The 16712-nt window shown below is 39.4% G+C and overlaps 1 protein-coding gene across 4 annotated transcripts in view; it reads left to right on the forward strand.

Moving 5' to 3' along the window:
- The window catches only part of LOC117411099 (disheveled-associated activator of morphogenesis 2-like), a 129286-nt gene that overhangs the window by 71961 nt on the left and 40613 nt on the right, over positions 1–16712 (forward strand). For all 4 annotated transcript variants that reach the window (XM_034018204.3, XM_034018206.3, XM_034018205.3 and 1 more), the window contains exons 6-10: positions 10952–11285; positions 13931–14041; positions 14243–14346; positions 15008–15074; positions 15486–15603. In XM_034018204.3, coding sequence (XP_033874095.2) covers positions 10952–11285; positions 13931–14041; positions 14243–14346; positions 15008–15074; positions 15486–15603 — 734 coding nt within the window. The remainder of the gene's footprint in view (positions 1–10951; positions 11286–13930; positions 14042–14242; positions 14347–15007; positions 15075–15485; positions 15604–16712) is intronic.

Here is a 16712-nt window from a genome sequence, read left to right on the forward strand (position 1 = left end):
TTATTATTATTATTATTATTTATTTCTTAGCAGACGCCCTTATCCAGGGCGACTTACAATTGTTACAAGATATCACATTATTTTTACATACAATTACATTATTTTTTACACATTATTTTTACATACAATTACCCATTTATACAGTTGGGTTTTTACTGGAGCAATCTAGGTGAAGTACCTTGCTCAAGGGTACAGCAGCAGTGTCACCAACCAGGGATTGAACCCACGACCCTCCGGTCAAGAGTCCAGAGCCCTAACCACTACTCCACACTGCTGCGGTTAATGACTCCACACTAGTCTGTTAATGCTTTGTTGTATTGCATAGACACAGAATTCTAGGCTTAAAGTTTGCCTTAATCTTTTTAGGATTATTTTGTGCTGGAATAGTTCATACGCATAGTAAATAACCATCTAGCTGAAATAACAACAGAGAATCATATATAACACACACGAGAGGACTGTAAACAGGAACGCAATTAAATACTAGGGAAGTGTAGATGATATACTTTTAGGTTCCTTGACAAATGAATTGACAAATAACTGTATTTAGCTGGACAGAAATCATGTGAGACTCCTTAAGATTACCACTCTTGTCCACCAAGTGTCACTGTCTGTGACAGGTTAAACCCCCATTCAAAGAAACTGCTCTTACAACCTTCCTCCACTGGGTATCTTTGTGTGCAATGGAAAAACCCTGTCAGAATGAAGGAAATACAGCCTCGCCAAATACAATTCTCTGAACGTGATTCCCCCAAGAGCCCTCCTCAATCAGGGGAAAATTGTTTTTCTGCTTTAATAGGGTTCTAGTTTCCAGCAGACTTGCAATTACAGCCCTCAAAAATGTGAATTAAATCCACACTTCTGTCAGCTTTAAACAAAGCAACGGAGAGAGTGGAAATTTAGACAAGTGCCCTTGTTTACTTTTTTATGAATTTCCCTTTGGCTCCCTTTTAACATCCTGGTACCTCAAAAGAACTATACCCCCCTTACCCCCTAGTTTCTCACAACACTAGAGCCACAATACAGCTGCAAGTTTAAAAAACTACATGTTTTCGGGAGTATTAGATGTCGACAGGCCTTCCAACCTAAATTTTCATTAAAGTCTAAATAAAATACACATGGTGGTGCTCTCTGTAGTGCCTCCCCATGCTTTAGTTATTTAATCTTGAAAGGGCTGTGGAATAAGTGTTCTTTACAGGCTGGAGAGGAGGCTGAGAGGTGAGGGAGTGAGGATCACCCTAGCTGCTAGTACCTGGGTTGAGTTTAAGGCATTTCAATAGAAGGGGTTGATCAAACAGTATGTACAGTACACACACATACAGAAGTGATTGCAGATTTGACTTTTCAGTAGGACTAAAAAGGACATGAGGGGTCTTTCTGTCTGTCGTGTTGTAATATTATGACAAAAAGCAGGGTTATGCACTCAGTTTTCAGAAACAGCGGCGTCACATACCAAATAGTTGGCAAACACATTTATAACACATTTATTACACATTTATAACACATTTGTATTGTAAGAACGGTGCTTTTTAATATGTGCTTTACTGTATATGTCAAAAACAGACCTAAAAATGGGGGCCTTGCATTCCATTTCACTTGCTTCAAAATGCATCCGTCTATTTTGTATAGCGCTCTCCTGTAACTGACTGAGTTGCAATTAAAGACGTGCCCATTTGACTGTGCCTGGCTCTTTGTACATAGTGGACAGACACCACATGGTCTCTGAACCTTGAAACACGATGTTCTGTGTTGTATTGAGGACACTGTGGTACCTTCCTAGCAGCGCCTTACAATATAAATAAGAACTGACATGAGAGAGAATCTGTAGCATCTGGCTTGGAAAAAAGGTTCAACCAAACCTTGTCCAAAAAGAATTGTAATCCCCAGACTTGGAGGGTATCATTTCCATTATACTTGTTTATGTAGGTATAGTACAGGTAACTACATTGTAGTAACTGTAATAGTACTTAAAGTTAAAAGTAAAATATCGATGTATTTTATCAGACTCCAGTACCTATCAAACAGCCCTAACTTGTTTAGTTTAATTTCTCATTTTGACGTTAGAGCAACCATGTGGGTTCACAGTTATTAATCCTCCCAATGCCCCCTGTGCTGGGCAATATGTCCCTTGTGGAGGACCAACAGTTTCTGTAAAACAGGACGTGCAGGTTGAATTACACAGCCTGGGTCATGTCACTAGAGAGGGCTGTGACAGTGTGGCATGGTTTGTCGCAGATGCGGTAATGAGGTGCTAATCCTGCTAAATCCCTCACTGAAAAGTTTATATATAGAGACAGCGAGAAACACTGCCAGCTCAGCTCTGATTAAGATCAACTCCATGCTGCCTGTCTGGCTTCACACACTAAACGCAAGGCCCTTGCGTGCAGAGACTTTGGACTCAACTACCAAAAGTGTAAGTTCAGTTCGAGGGCTTGGGTAATGCCTCTTATCCTGGCCTGAAGTGCATCCATAACTTCAAACACCCAATCAGAAAATCTTATTAAAACTAAAAGTTGGTAAAGTCAGGAATACACATGCTTCATCCTTAAAACTAGTATAAGAGAAAACCTAATAAATGGAAAATGTTTAATTTAGCCTCAGCTGTTAGGACTGTGGTGATCTCTAACCACATGGGTAGAATCTACGTGTAATTGGTGTTCCTGCATATGAACACTGTACATGTGTGTGTGTGTGTGTGTTGTTATCTGAGCCCTTGACAAATCCTCTAATAGGCAGGCTTTGATTCATTCCTTCCTGCAATTTCAGCACTCATCATTGTGTCAATTTATTGTTACAGAAGTGAAATTGCCTCTACTTCAGTCTAGATGGGCTTCAGTTTGTTTTAAAGTTTTAAAACAACAAGGCATTCATCTTTTTTATTGTAGGATACCTGTGGAGTGATTTCTAACTGAAACACAGTGTTTAATTGTACTATGTTGAAAAACCAGCCCATATTGATGGCTTGTGTACTTGCTGGCACCTTACACCCACTGAAGAGTCCACAACTGCAACCCAGGGAAAGAGCTATGTCTCAGCCGAAGCTGTTTGGAGTTTCATGTATTAGCCTGGCCATTACATTCCCCTCCCCTTATCACAGTACCCCAACACATCCGCATTCTACACGTTTTCTGCCCACGTCACTCAATACAGCTCCACTATGTAGAAAGAATGCAAGTGTAACAGGACGGAGGCTGGGCGCGAACTGGCAACCTCGCACACACTTGTAAATGAGCCGGGATTGTCTCCATTTGTGGTTATAGAGCTTTTAACCTCATATCATCTCACCGACAGGGGACAGAACCCGTAACGGCAGTGCATCACACAACACTGCCTGTACACAAGCAGTACTCTTGTCTGCCATGTAGATGTTCAGGAGAATGCTACCTCTGTGTTTTCTGTAGAAATGCAAATCAGTGCCATTCATTTAAGGCGCATTCACCACCATGCTGCCTCACTGGTTGAGTTCTGTCACAAGAACAGCTAAAACGTAACTCCAGACCAGACCCAACCCTGCTTAGCTTCAGACCTCCAACCAGATCACAGTCAATCGTACTATGGCTATAGCCATCCATAACTTTAAGCACTCAGTTGCATACAGTTATCTTCAGGTTTGCTAATCAGCTCTTGGTATAGCGTGCAGTGGTCCCCTTTCTGTAATCTGTGTAGTAAAAGTGGTGGGACTGATTTGTGAAATCAGGCAAATGCAGGGTGATTAGCGTGGTGATCCAGGCTAATCTGTGCAGCAGGAGAGCAGTGCTTCAGTGCTCCGGTATGCTCTAATCCTGCAATCCCTCCCCATTTCACAGTTTGACTTAATGAAAGATTTTGTATTATAAATGACTTTGCGTTTTTTAGACTCATTATTATTTATATTATTTAAATCTTCGAATAAGCTTCCTTGAAACCTCAATAGAATTTGTTTTTTCATTTGAGAGGATTTTGCAGTTTTCAGAGTCTGAGCATGTTGTGCCCTAGCCCTTTATAACCCTGCACAAAACACTTTAAGAAGCTTACTATATAATCAGAAATAGTATTTTTGGTATAATTATTATGAATATTAATGAGCACAGAAATATGAAATTATTGAGCGTAGCCTCCCTGTGTAATTTCTTATTACAATTATCTTATAGGGTTAATCTTTTTACGACAGGGGTCTACATGAGTCATATTGAAAAGCATACTAGGAATCTTAAAAAAGGTACCCGTGTAAAAAGATCAAATTTGTCCTCATTAAGAGTGAGTTTGTCTGGCTATGAATGAGTTTTTGGCCCTGGATCCTTACCTGTCAGATAAGCTAGTTGTTTTCATTTTTTAATCAGTATGTGTTAGTGACTCATCATCCTTGATTTCATAGGAAAACATCGGAATATTATGTTTTCTAGCCTTTTTCTTAACAATTTTCTAGTTTACAAAGTGGCCACAGATTCATAATTAATTCAAGTTGAACACCAGAGGATCAACAGCTATTACACAGGATATATGAATTTGTGTTGTTTTTTTTTTTTTAATTAATTGCTACCCATACAATAATGAACCCCCTAATTAAAAAAGGTGAAATAAAAATAAGGTCAAAATGGAATGTTAAAAAAATAGCGACTGTCTTTTTCACATTCCCTTTATTCAGTTTTAGTTTTCTTTTCTGCCCCTGTTGGTCTTAGACATTCCTCCTTTCTGTTTTTTGTTGAAATGTCTTAAGTTGAATGACAAGAACGCTGCCCTTCCTGGAAACATTGGCTGTAATACTGAATACTACCCATTCTGTCGTGAGTGAGTGTTGTGTTTCTTAAGCATTGCATTGCATGTGGCTGAATAAGTTCAGCATAAACAAAACATTCTTAGTGGTAACAGTTTGGAAAAGGTAGCGATGAAAATACAGTAATTGGATACGAACAGCAAACGCATATGAAGTAAACATGAATTCATGTTTCTTTCTCCAGTTACTCAGATGTTTTTAGCCATGACATGCATTGGGAAATTGATCTGACTTGGTTTACCTTTTAACTAATAATGTTGAAGGCTATTTATTTTCTTTATGATTTAACAAGAACGCAGCGAGATCTTGATATGTTTCTAAGTGTTCCGTGGCTACCTTCCAACTCAAATATAATTAGAGGAAGCAACGGAACACTTAGAAACATTTTATTACTCATTAAAGAAAAAAGAAAAAAAAAGACCAAAAGCTGTTCCCTATCAAGTACGAAATGTAACCATTACCTCATGGGTATTAATCCTTTAATACCGTCTAACCTGAATAGATATATCAAAGTTGCAAGTAGGGCATAAATGACCACTGACACAAATATCAACATCATTTTTCTTTTCACCGCCTGAAGAGAGAGATCTACTAACAGATCAGTGACACAAAGTTTTATATCTGATTTTTCGCTTGTGTTTTTACAAAAATGTGTGTTTTAGTAAAAATTACTTCACATTTTGTGCACTCAGTCGTTGTTGTTTTGTTAGTCACTCAGCGGCCTTGTGCCCCGTGCGAAGCTGGCAGCTTTGCTGCCCCTTCCCCGGGATCGAATGCCTTAAGTCGGCTACTGGTGCTCATCTCTTAAGCTGCTAGCTTCGGTTGAAGCGTAAAATAAAAAATGTGTTTTTTGTTATAAAAAAGATATAAAAATAACGGTAACTGTTTGGTTTCTCTCTGTTGTATTTTCTGTCTTTTTTCACAGAAATACAAATGCGGCTGCTGGGCTCAGCTGCCCTGAGTTAGACTGAGACACTCGTGCTGGATCATTCTGCTTGCAGCTTTCCCAGTGTCTCGTTGCCACATTAAGATCTGTTTGTAGCATTAGTGTGAAGACTGTTAGGGCTCTAGCAGTAGGCTTTCCTCGGGTGGGCATCCCTATTTCGCTCCTGTGGTAAATGTAGGTCCCAGACCTGCTCCCGTTGCTTGCGATCACATCTGCTAAGTGGATGGGTGAGATGCAAGCTTTTTCGATTGCAAAAGCCTGCTTAATTTTTGCATATAATAATGCAATTCTGAAAAAGGGTTGACAACCATATTAGACTACCTCTATCACCCCCCAAAGGTAGTTTTAATTGTGGAGACACCTGTGTTCATCCCCATTGAAACCTGCTTGCCCCTTGAGATATCCAGTGTACAGATGGCCTCACATCCATATAACAATACAGCATAGCTATAAATGAAAAGACTAGTATGATTTTCATTTTATTTTTTTATAATATTGTATGTTGTGTGTGTGGGTGTCTCTTATTGTATGAGATATGTCATTTCACACAGTTTGACCCTATACAGTATGCAGCAGAAGAAGTAGGAGGCATGTGAATTACATCTTCAAAATCATGAAGCAAAACAGAAATTCTAGAAAGCATTGCAGTATGTCGCCCAACCAACTACTCACGCTGAGACATGTTGACCCCCAAACTGTTTATCCTCCCCTTCCCTCCCCTCCCCTCCTCTGCTTCCAAATCTGGTTTGTCTTGGACACGGTTTAAAGGGCTGGCATCATACGACACATTCCCTTGGCTTATTTCACTAGAAACAGAGTTTGCCTTTTTCACCGGCAGGGAAAAATACAGTTCTCTGATCTCTTATGTGCTGAGACAGGGTTACAAGTTCAGAAGTTTGAATTACACACTCATTTGATACTCCCTTTTATCTGCTAATTGTGTTTTGTCAGGCTCTGGAGTTTAGGGAGTACTGCCCACACATCTGTGCCTGTCAGGTTGTCTGTCTGTCTATTGTATCTTTCTAAAAAACAAGAGGCGCTGTGTGTTTTTAGATCTATCTATCTATCTATCTATCTATCTATCTATCTATCTATCTATCTATCTATCTATCTATCTATCTATCTATAGATGTTTTTATTTTTTGTACACACTAAGTACCATATTATTTCCTATTGAGTTTATTTTCGGATTCATGTAAAATACAGTGCTCCCTCTTTATTTCACTACCGGGCTTACACTGTGAATTAGTGACGGACCCTTATACTGTGATGTATACAACATGGCATTTTACTGTTGAAATGGCCTAACCATGAATTAACTGAATTTATGAATTTGTGAATAATGAACTCTGACCTAACATGAATTCATCATGCAGTAAATTAACTTATTTGAAAGTTTCATCAGTATAAACAAATATGTAATGTTTCCTGAGTTCAGGATAACATTATTACTTGAGTAAATGATTTCGCTCGAAAGGAATTGCATTTCAATTACTGACACAATATTATAATTAGGGCTTCTGGTTTTTGGTTTTAACCGATAAAAATAAATAAAACACCCCTGTAGCAGGACTGGGGCCATACACATAAGGAGGGGGCTTCTGTAGTTGTTTATTGTAAATACGAGTGTTGTGATTGTGTAAATCAGAATGGGATTAGTTTTAATGGGGATCCTGACACTCTGTGTAGCAGCCTGCCTGCTGTGTTTAGTTGTCGGAATGAGCAGTGTGTGTGTGTTTACCAGCTGCAAGCTCCTAATCAGCAGGTGGATGTGGTGCAGCAGAGTGCCAGGAATAAAAGGGTCCCGATTACACAGATCAAGGCTGCTGTAAGCCATAGGGATCAGAGTGCTGCTGCTGCCGAAGCATCGGTCCGTCTGTGCTGCTGAACGAATGGGTTCAGGAAATGACTGGGTTTGTTCTGGGAGAAGGAAACTACAACTCACCAATGATCGTGTGTATATCTGAGGTTGGAGATGGGTGAAGTGCCCAAGGAACAGGGAGTTAGTTTTGGGATAGTAGATCCCACCCAGTACAGCAGACAGGTGTGGAAGTGGTACCTCCATTTGTTAGCAGAGTGGCGCAAGCCGTCTTCACGCCACCTTTTATTTGATATTTTTTGTTGTACTGTGTTTTTTTGCCTTTTTTGTACGCTGGGCAGTATGTCCCCAGTGAGATACCATTGCTTGTAGCTTCCTATCTGTGCAATGTAAATAAAACTTTGCGTCTGCGGGGCGTGTCAGTCCCAACCTTCTGGTCTCCATCTCCTGCCAATCAAGCAACAAACACACATCGATGTCATCCAAATCATTTATTCAACATGTAACGAGTCCCCTGTTACAACCCCTGATACAAAAAAATGAAATCAGTGTATGTCCAGTAAACACCGGGAAAACACTGGAAATTATGGGGTGCCATGTGTAAAAAAAAGCATTAATATTTTTTCCAGATTTAACTTAAATCTTGTATTTTTTCCCCAGATTTATAAATGTTGTGAAAATAAATAAATATATTTTTTAATGTGTTCATTCAGATATAATTTATAAATCTAATTACAAGATTTAACATGTAGCTAAATATTTAACTAAATCTTAAATTTCTTAACAAGATTTAACATTTAGCTAAATATTTAACTGGCCAGCTAAATCTGGAGTTTGTGTGCAAATGAGCTCCGCCCGCTTTGTGCTTTCATGTGATTTGATTGGCTCTTGTAATGTTAATTGGAACATATGCAAATTTCAGCACTCGTGGAATTTAAAACAGAATTGCAAATTGTGGCTAATAACTGTCTAAACTAAACTAGTAACTGTCACCGTATACCTATAGAAAAAGCTTACCTACACCTTAACCCGCTAATTTCAAAGTAGGCGCTTTGAATGACAGGCACTGTAGCTGGCAAATGAAAGTGGACATTCGGTGCAGGTCTGGATGATTGACGGTCATTTAAATGAATGGCTTCAGGCTTCTAGCACTGCTTCAGTCAACAAGCTATGTCAGAACAGGGTAAAATGACAGTGACAATGAAACTACAGTACTAACAGACCACTGAGATGACTGACAGCGACCCCCAGCCATTCAGAGTGGAACGGAGACAGGACAGACAGCAAGTATAAAAACTACACAAACTAGAGATGATTTCTAAATTATTATTTTAGGTAAGAAAATAAAAAATAACGAGTGGTTTAACCGACTTTTATCCTATATACATTTATTTCAGTCAAACTCATATTTTTGGGGGAATTTGAGAACATAAGAACATAAGAAAGTTTACAAACTAAATATATATTGTGTGTCAAGGATGTTTTTACCACTGATTTGTATATAGAAGTCTGGTGTAGGTTCCCACAGATCTAAACATTTGCTTGTCTGATTTAGAATTCTGTACCCAGCCAGTTTTTCCTGGCAGTAATTAAATAACTATTTAAAAAACCTATGTATAAATTATATAACTAGTCTCATCAATTATTTAACAATGTGTCCCATTTTTGAGCTTTGAAAATCTGGTCACCCTATTTAAAACTTTATGTTCTTGACTGGCGAAAGCTAAAGTCTGAGACCATGAATCTGCCTGGTTTATGAGTACAGCCCCATGAAATAGTTTTTATTTTTTATAATTTTTCATTTTATTTTTCACAAATTAAATTTGATTTCATTTTATTACAGATACACATTAATAAAACAGCTGTCTATTTACAGTAAATACTGCCCATGCCTTCTATAAAAATACAATAAGATAAAATAAAAAATATATATATACACTGTCCTACTATTATTATTTATTTCTTGGCAGACGCCCTTATCCAGGGCGACTTACAATTGTTACAAGATATCACATTATTTTTACATACAATTAGCCATTTATACAGTTGGGTTTTTACTGGAGTAATCTAGGTAAAGTACCTTGCTCAAGGGTACAGCAGTAGTGTCCCCCACCGGGGATTGAACCCGCGACCCTCCGGTCAAGAGTCCAGAACCCTAACCACTACTCCACACTGCTGCCCTATTGTGGGGCTGTCATAATAATTGCACCTACAGCAATCTACCCATTAAAAATAACGACAGGAATTGTATTTCAATCCCATTGCACTGAAGCAGGGCTCCAGTACAACAAGCTTGGGGTTTCTCAGTATTTAAACACTAAGCAAAGCAGATTCATTCATTTAAATTCAATCAAAACCAGAACCGCATTTGCTCCAGTGCAAAGTTTGCACCACTTGAAATAAAACAAAGAATTAGCATACTAATATAAGCAAACAAGCCATATTTTCCACAAAAGCAATAAACAGCTAATGCTTAACAACGGTATCTTTCGACTCCCATTCCAGCCGACAGTTGCAAAATCTGCACATCATTATTTTGTCACCATCAGCTGCATACATCCCCTCATGTTCAAATTCTTTGCACCGTTGTTTAATTGTTATGTGCGGTTTAGGCATGTTAGAAACAAGCATCTCTTCTCTTCCATCACAATTTGAATTCCCAAACGACTTGATATAAATTATACATCTGCGCAAGTGCTAGCCAGAGCTTCCGTTTCCCTTCAGACCATGTCTATGGTAACGGCTGAGCCTTGACAACTATGATTGCAAGTATTTATTTAAAGTATTTTTTGTATGAACCTCTCAATTTAAAAATGTAATTCTGTGTTTGCTTTATAATGATTTTTCGTTTTATATTTGCCTTGCATTTTATTTCGTTTTATATGTTGCATTTCCTTTTATTTCCTGCTGTTTTGTATTTCTGAACAGCACAGAGCTCTGTTTATGAGCTTATTGGGGTGCAAGGCAAGAGTGCTCAGAATGGAGTGTTTTAGACTGGTGTTCATTTTTAAGATACAGAGTAATGACAGTGCTGGAGAGCCAAGAATGGAGTGTTTAAACTAGTGCTCATTATTAGGGTTCAGGGTAATGACATTGTCGAAGTGCTGATAATGGACAGTTTAGATTAGTGCTCATTATTAAGACGCTGGATAATGGTAGTGCTGGGGAGCTGAGAATGGAGTGTTTAAATTAGTACTCATTCTTAGGGTGCAGTAATGATAGTGCTGGAGCGCTGAGAATGGGGTGTTTTAAACTAGCGCTCATTATTAAGGTACAGGGTAATGACATGCTGGATAACGCTTATCATCTTCATTCTTTTTATAGACTTTATATACATGCTGTCCAGTGCCTATCCAGTAACAGAGCGATAACGATATAAAGTTCAAAGAGTCCTTGAATCTCTCGTGGAACTGTCCCACGTTTGTTTCGGCAGGTTTGTGACGCGCTTCATCGAGCTGGATGGGCTCACTTGCTTGCTCAACTTCCTGAAGAGCATGGACTACCAGACGTCGGAGAGCCGCATTCACACCTCGCTCATCGGCTGCATCAAGGCTCTGATGAACAACTCGCAGGGGCGCTCACACGTCCTGGCGCACCCAGAGAGCATCAACATCATCTCCCAGAGCCTGCGGCAGGACAACATCAAGACCAAGGTGGCCATGCTGGAGATCCTGGGTGCTGTCTGCCTGGTGCCAGGTGGGCACAAGAAGGTCCTGCAGGCCATGTGCCACTACCAGAATTACAGCGCTGAGAGGGCGCGCTTCCAGGTAGGCCAGCCAGTGCGAGAATAGACAGAGGATACATCATGACACTAATGAGTGAAATAACCACTACACTCTCTTCATATAACAAGTAAAATGTATGGAAAAGAAAGTATGTTTCTGAGAAATTCTGAGAAGTATTTTTTTCTGAGATCAAGCCCCGCATCTGCTTAGCAACGTGGCATAATTTGGAAAGGTGCAGCTCTCTCAACAGTTGTTGTTTAAACATTTATATACAGTAGCTCCTCAATTAAAGATCAGATGTATCGTATTTTTATGATTTTTATGATTTCCATTAATAAATTCTTTAACCTACCTAAAAATAATGCTGTGGTCTGTTATACAACTATAATGTATGGAAGTGTATTTAAAATTATATTTAACAGTTTACTTATCAGAATTACTTTCCTTAGCTCAAGCTCTTTATCTGCTTAGCGATGTGGGATCAGTTGGAACAGTGAATCCGTCTGGTCATGGAAACAAACAAGATCTCAACTGGGTATCAAACATCGTATTGGTTATAGAACAGGAACTTACGTAAACCAAGTAGACAAGTGCAACTCTCACAGTAACAGACATCCAGCAGCATGAGGACTGGATGTCTCTGAATTTATCCAAGTGTGGACAGGCAGTTGCACAATGAGTTAAGAAACAATGGCCAAGGTGATTAATGACCCAGATCATCAGAGGCGATGCTGTGAGAGAAAAGGCTGGCTGCTCCTTGTGAAACCCAGTTGTCTGTGTCCTGTAGACAATGACGTGCAGCGTTAGGGTTATTAAATCAGACAGCGTTGACATTGAATCCTGCTTAGGAGCTCCATCAGGCCTCTTAAAAGGAATAGTAAATGACATCCTTAACATGTTACCTCTGGGTAACCCCTCTCCTCAGCCTGGCTGTTGTAGCACAGCACTGCCGAGCAGGCCTGTTTGTAATCTCACCCTGGCCCACAGTTTAGTCTGCACCCCCCGCTCTTCACAGAAAATGTTAATGCATTGTAAAATCTACTACATTTCCGGAGTGAAAATCAAGCCCTGCTCCTTCTGTAGAGCTGCTTCTACAGGAGTGAACAACGCTAGGTATCATGGAGAGAAGCAATTAGGTTACAGCCTGGGCCACCCGCCTAAGGGCCAACCGCTTAAACACAAAACCTAGAAGCTGGCCTATTTGTTCCTGCAAAATACAGATTCATTGCCAAGCCTACCAAATGACCTTCAGTTACTTCAGTTCGGTAAGGCTGTGGACCTGCTTAGAGTGTTTGAATAAACAACCTACCACAAGTTGAAACTGTTACTTACAGTATCTTTCATAGGTGGCTTTAAACCAATGCAATGTCAGTGTTTGTCTTCTTGACCTCCATGTCATTGTGACAATGTCTAATCCCAGTGATTGCAGTGATTGCATCAATTTTATGGGGATAGCTCTTTAGAATTGATGAGTTGTATATGTCTTTGGCATTAAACTCTGACAGACAACAGTGGTAGACAATTACCAGCACACAGCTAAGTGAAGTTATTCATCAACACTTTGGTGGTTATATTGAACATGTGCTATAATGTTCCACAGCTCCCCTGCCTCCCTGTGAAGTTAAATCATTACCAAGCTATTAAGTCATTATTGGGAACATAGCAGAAAATATAAATCACCCTGCACAGTGTAGTGCCAAGCCCAGTACAGTATACAGTTAACATTGGCGAGAGGTGTACGACTAACTGTGCCGCCAGACTGTCAGACAAACATATTTACTGTTTTTTATTAAAAGCAGGAAAATTGTTCTTGCGTCCACTCCAGCCACTGGGCTGGAATGTGCCCCTCCAGGGAGAAAGTGACCTGTCAGAACGCTCATGTTTTCAGCTCTAACAATGCTGATATGGAACCCCTGCTCTTTCCTCTCCTCTATCTGTCTGGAACTGAACTAGTAGCTGCCACTGAAACTCGACCCAGACTAAACACAGGTGCCTGTTTCATTGTCCCGCAGAGCTGAAAGATGAACTATGTTGGGTCTTTACCACAGTGAGGACTAACTTGGTTTATGGGTGTTTATAGATGTTTATAAACTCCAGTCAGATGCCAGGACCATGTTCTCTTGAGGTTCTTGCTAGAGTTGAGGACAGTTAATGAAATTATTTTAGGCCAGCTGGTTGCTGTTGTGCAGATATAAACATAAATCTTGTATTTTCTGAATGAAGGTGCTTTTATTGGGCAAATCTTTAAATACTATACAGAATAATACATGGGCTGCATTAAGTTATAAGCACTTTCAATCAAGGGGTTCTGAGGCATCACAAACTAGAACCACAGAATGTGGAGATTGAGTTATTTTCTTTGTATCCCTTTGTTGTTTTCCATGGATTTTAGACTATAAACGATATTGTATACCAGAAATAAGAAGAACCTTTTATTATAGTAACTTATGGAACTGTAAACATTGCATCACCATCTTGTGTATAGAAGGCTGGAGGACTGCAGGTGACAGGGGAAGTCATAATTAATTGTTCTGCCAAAAAAAGAACAGTGAATTATGACTTTTAACATGAGCTAGTGAATGGTGGTAAAACCATGGTAATCCTTCACTTATTCTTTAACAAACATGTGACTCGAGAAACAGTATGCAGTGTGTCAAAGTAAATGAGCTTGTGTCTTTTCTCTGCAGACGTTATTGAATGAACTGGACAGAAGCACAGGGCGCTACAGGGATGAGGTGAACCTGAAAACAGCCATCATGTCCTTCATCAACGCAGTTTTGAATGCGGGTGTAGGGGAGGTATGTACTGGCCATCTCACAGAAGACTGTTGCTGGGATCCAGTCGCAAAAAGCCTAGTGCTCCAGCCTATTGGTACAATACGGAGGCTAGGATGTGTGGGTAGACTGAACTAGAACCTTAGATGATAGCCTTCCTCCAGGGCAGATGGTTTAATAGGCTTGTTTTTCAAGCAATTATTTTTTATTTTATTTTTGTATCAGGACAACTTGGATTTCCGCCTGCACATAAGATATGAGTTCCTGATTTTAGGAATCCAGCCGGTAATCGACAAGTTGAGAGGGCACGAGAATGCAACCCTCGACAGGTAACAATGAAACCTGCTGTTGATTTATTATCATTGCCAAGCACACTCTGTTATTTGTATTTAAGGTTGAGATCATGGACCTAGCACCACCAATATCAAGGAAGTTTGAAATTGTTTGTTTGTGAATTTGGGCCGTGTGGACTGTATTCGTTATTTTCTAACAGAAAAAAATCTAAAAAAATGGCTCACAACAAAATAATAAGGCCTGTGGTTGTTTTTGTTTTTTTTGGTCCAATATTAATAAAGTATGTTTATATCTACACACATATGAGTCATTTAAAATGTGGACGTGGCTAACCAAAACATCTTTCACATTTAGCCTGAAAGGATGTCTAAGGAGTATAATTCTTAGCCACATCTAATCACCCGATCAACACTATATGCTGTCCAAAGTGTTTTTGCCAATGCTACAGTATTTACCAGCAATGGCTTTGTGTAATAGATTATTTTTGCCTAGAATCTAATTTTTATTTGAGAAAAAACTGATCTGTTTACTGTGGCGTTCACATGTAAATATCCCCTCACAAAGTCCCAGTGCCACAACTTCAACATCCCTTCCATGTACTCAACACTCAGCCCCAGGGACACAGCCTTGTGGTCTACAGCAGGGAAAGAACTCTCCCACAATGTCACTGACAGCATTGTTTTTTTATTTCCGCAGGCACTTAGACTTCTTTGAAATGGTTCGAAATGAGGATGAATTGGAGCTTGCCAAGCGCTTTGATATGGTGAGTTTGAAAAAACTAGGCTGGCGCACTGGAAACTAAATGTGATGTCTTAATGATTTAATGATTAAACATACAAATATAAGAACATTTTGCAAAGATCAATTCTCCAGTTCCCAGTAACTAATTGATCCTAGTCAGGTCTTAAAGGTTCCCAACAATTCTTTAGCTAGCCGCCTGGAGGAAGGGCGGTCCTTCTAGCCGTGGATTCCCAGAGGTTTCATTTCCCCGATTAACCTGGTTAGGGTTTTTTGAGCTAACGGACCACGCTTGCATCAACGTGAGCGAGTATATGTGGGCCGAATGCCCTTTTCTCGTTCTTGAATTTCTTATGTTCTTATGTTATTGCCTGATATACAAGACTGTTATTGAGAGATTGGTTGATCCACTTACTGATTGATTGATTTTGTCCAGGTGCACATTGACACCAAGAGTGCCACGCAGATGTTTGAGGTGATGAAGAAGAAGCTGACCAACTCAGAAGCCTACCCCTACCTGCTCTCGATCCTTCAGCACTGTCTTCAGATGCCATGTAAGCCCTCCCCCATCCTCCTCAAAGACAAGCAGACCGATACTGTATTCTAACAATGTTCCAGCCTATACAAGCTTACTATAGTAAACATATAGCAAAGGGTAATAAAGGACAGTGAAAGCATGGTAACGTATAGGTAAGCATTGTAAAGAATAGTAAGGTATGGTAAGGCATATTAAACAGCATGACAAACCAGGGTAAACTGTGGCAAATGCATAGTATAAACATTGGAAAAGTATGGGAAAACTTAAAACAAAAAGTGCAAAAATACTCTGGAAAACTTTTATGAGGGAGGTGCCAGCTTTCTGATACTGTATTAAACAAAAATCCTTCTGCAGATTGTGAAAGAATAGCAGTTATATCTTGATCTCTGATGCCCCGGGCCAAGTTTCACAAGTGGTCCAGGGTGGAATTCTATCCCATGTCTTCCCCTGTCTTCCCTCTAGCAGCGTTCCTTTCTGTTTTTGAATCTTGGCCAGCCGTCCGCCTTTCAAACCTGCTCTTGTTGAGTGTATACAGCCCTTTGTGTGGCAATTGCTTTCAACATCTCAAGCACATTTTCTCTTGTTTTTTCACTTTCATAACATATTGCATTTCTCACATATTTGTGGCTCAGAGGCCTGTTCACAGAATAAGCAAAGCCAGAAAAATATTTTCCTAGTTTCCTTTCCAGTCACCAAACATGTAATGCATAAACTTTGGGCAGGGTAAACCTTAACCATTTAGGGAAGCATGAAAGATAAGAGTTTCTTGATTTATTTGAAAATATAATACTCTATAATATATAGATAGTTGATAGAGATGCATCACCTCGTTTACAGGGGTGTCCAAGGGTGTTCAGGGCAGGGGAACTGAAGTGTTTTATTGCAATTCAGCCAGAGGAGTATGAGTTTATCAAAGCAAGGAAAAATATATTTACAGAACTAAATCAGAATCTTATTTCAAAGTCTTTTTTAGCTTTTCACAAACAATATATATATATATATATATATCAAATATCTCTCTCTCTCTCTCTCTCTCTCTCTCTCTCTCTCTCTCTCTCTCTCTATATATATATATATATATATATATATATATATATATATAGATAGATAGATAGATAGATAGAT

This window comes from Acipenser ruthenus, chromosome 6 (genome assembly GCF_902713425.1).
Source record: "Acipenser ruthenus chromosome 6, fAciRut3.2 maternal haplotype, whole genome shotgun sequence".
Lineage (NCBI taxonomy): Eukaryota > Metazoa > Chordata > Actinopteri > Acipenseriformes > Acipenseridae > Acipenser > Acipenser ruthenus.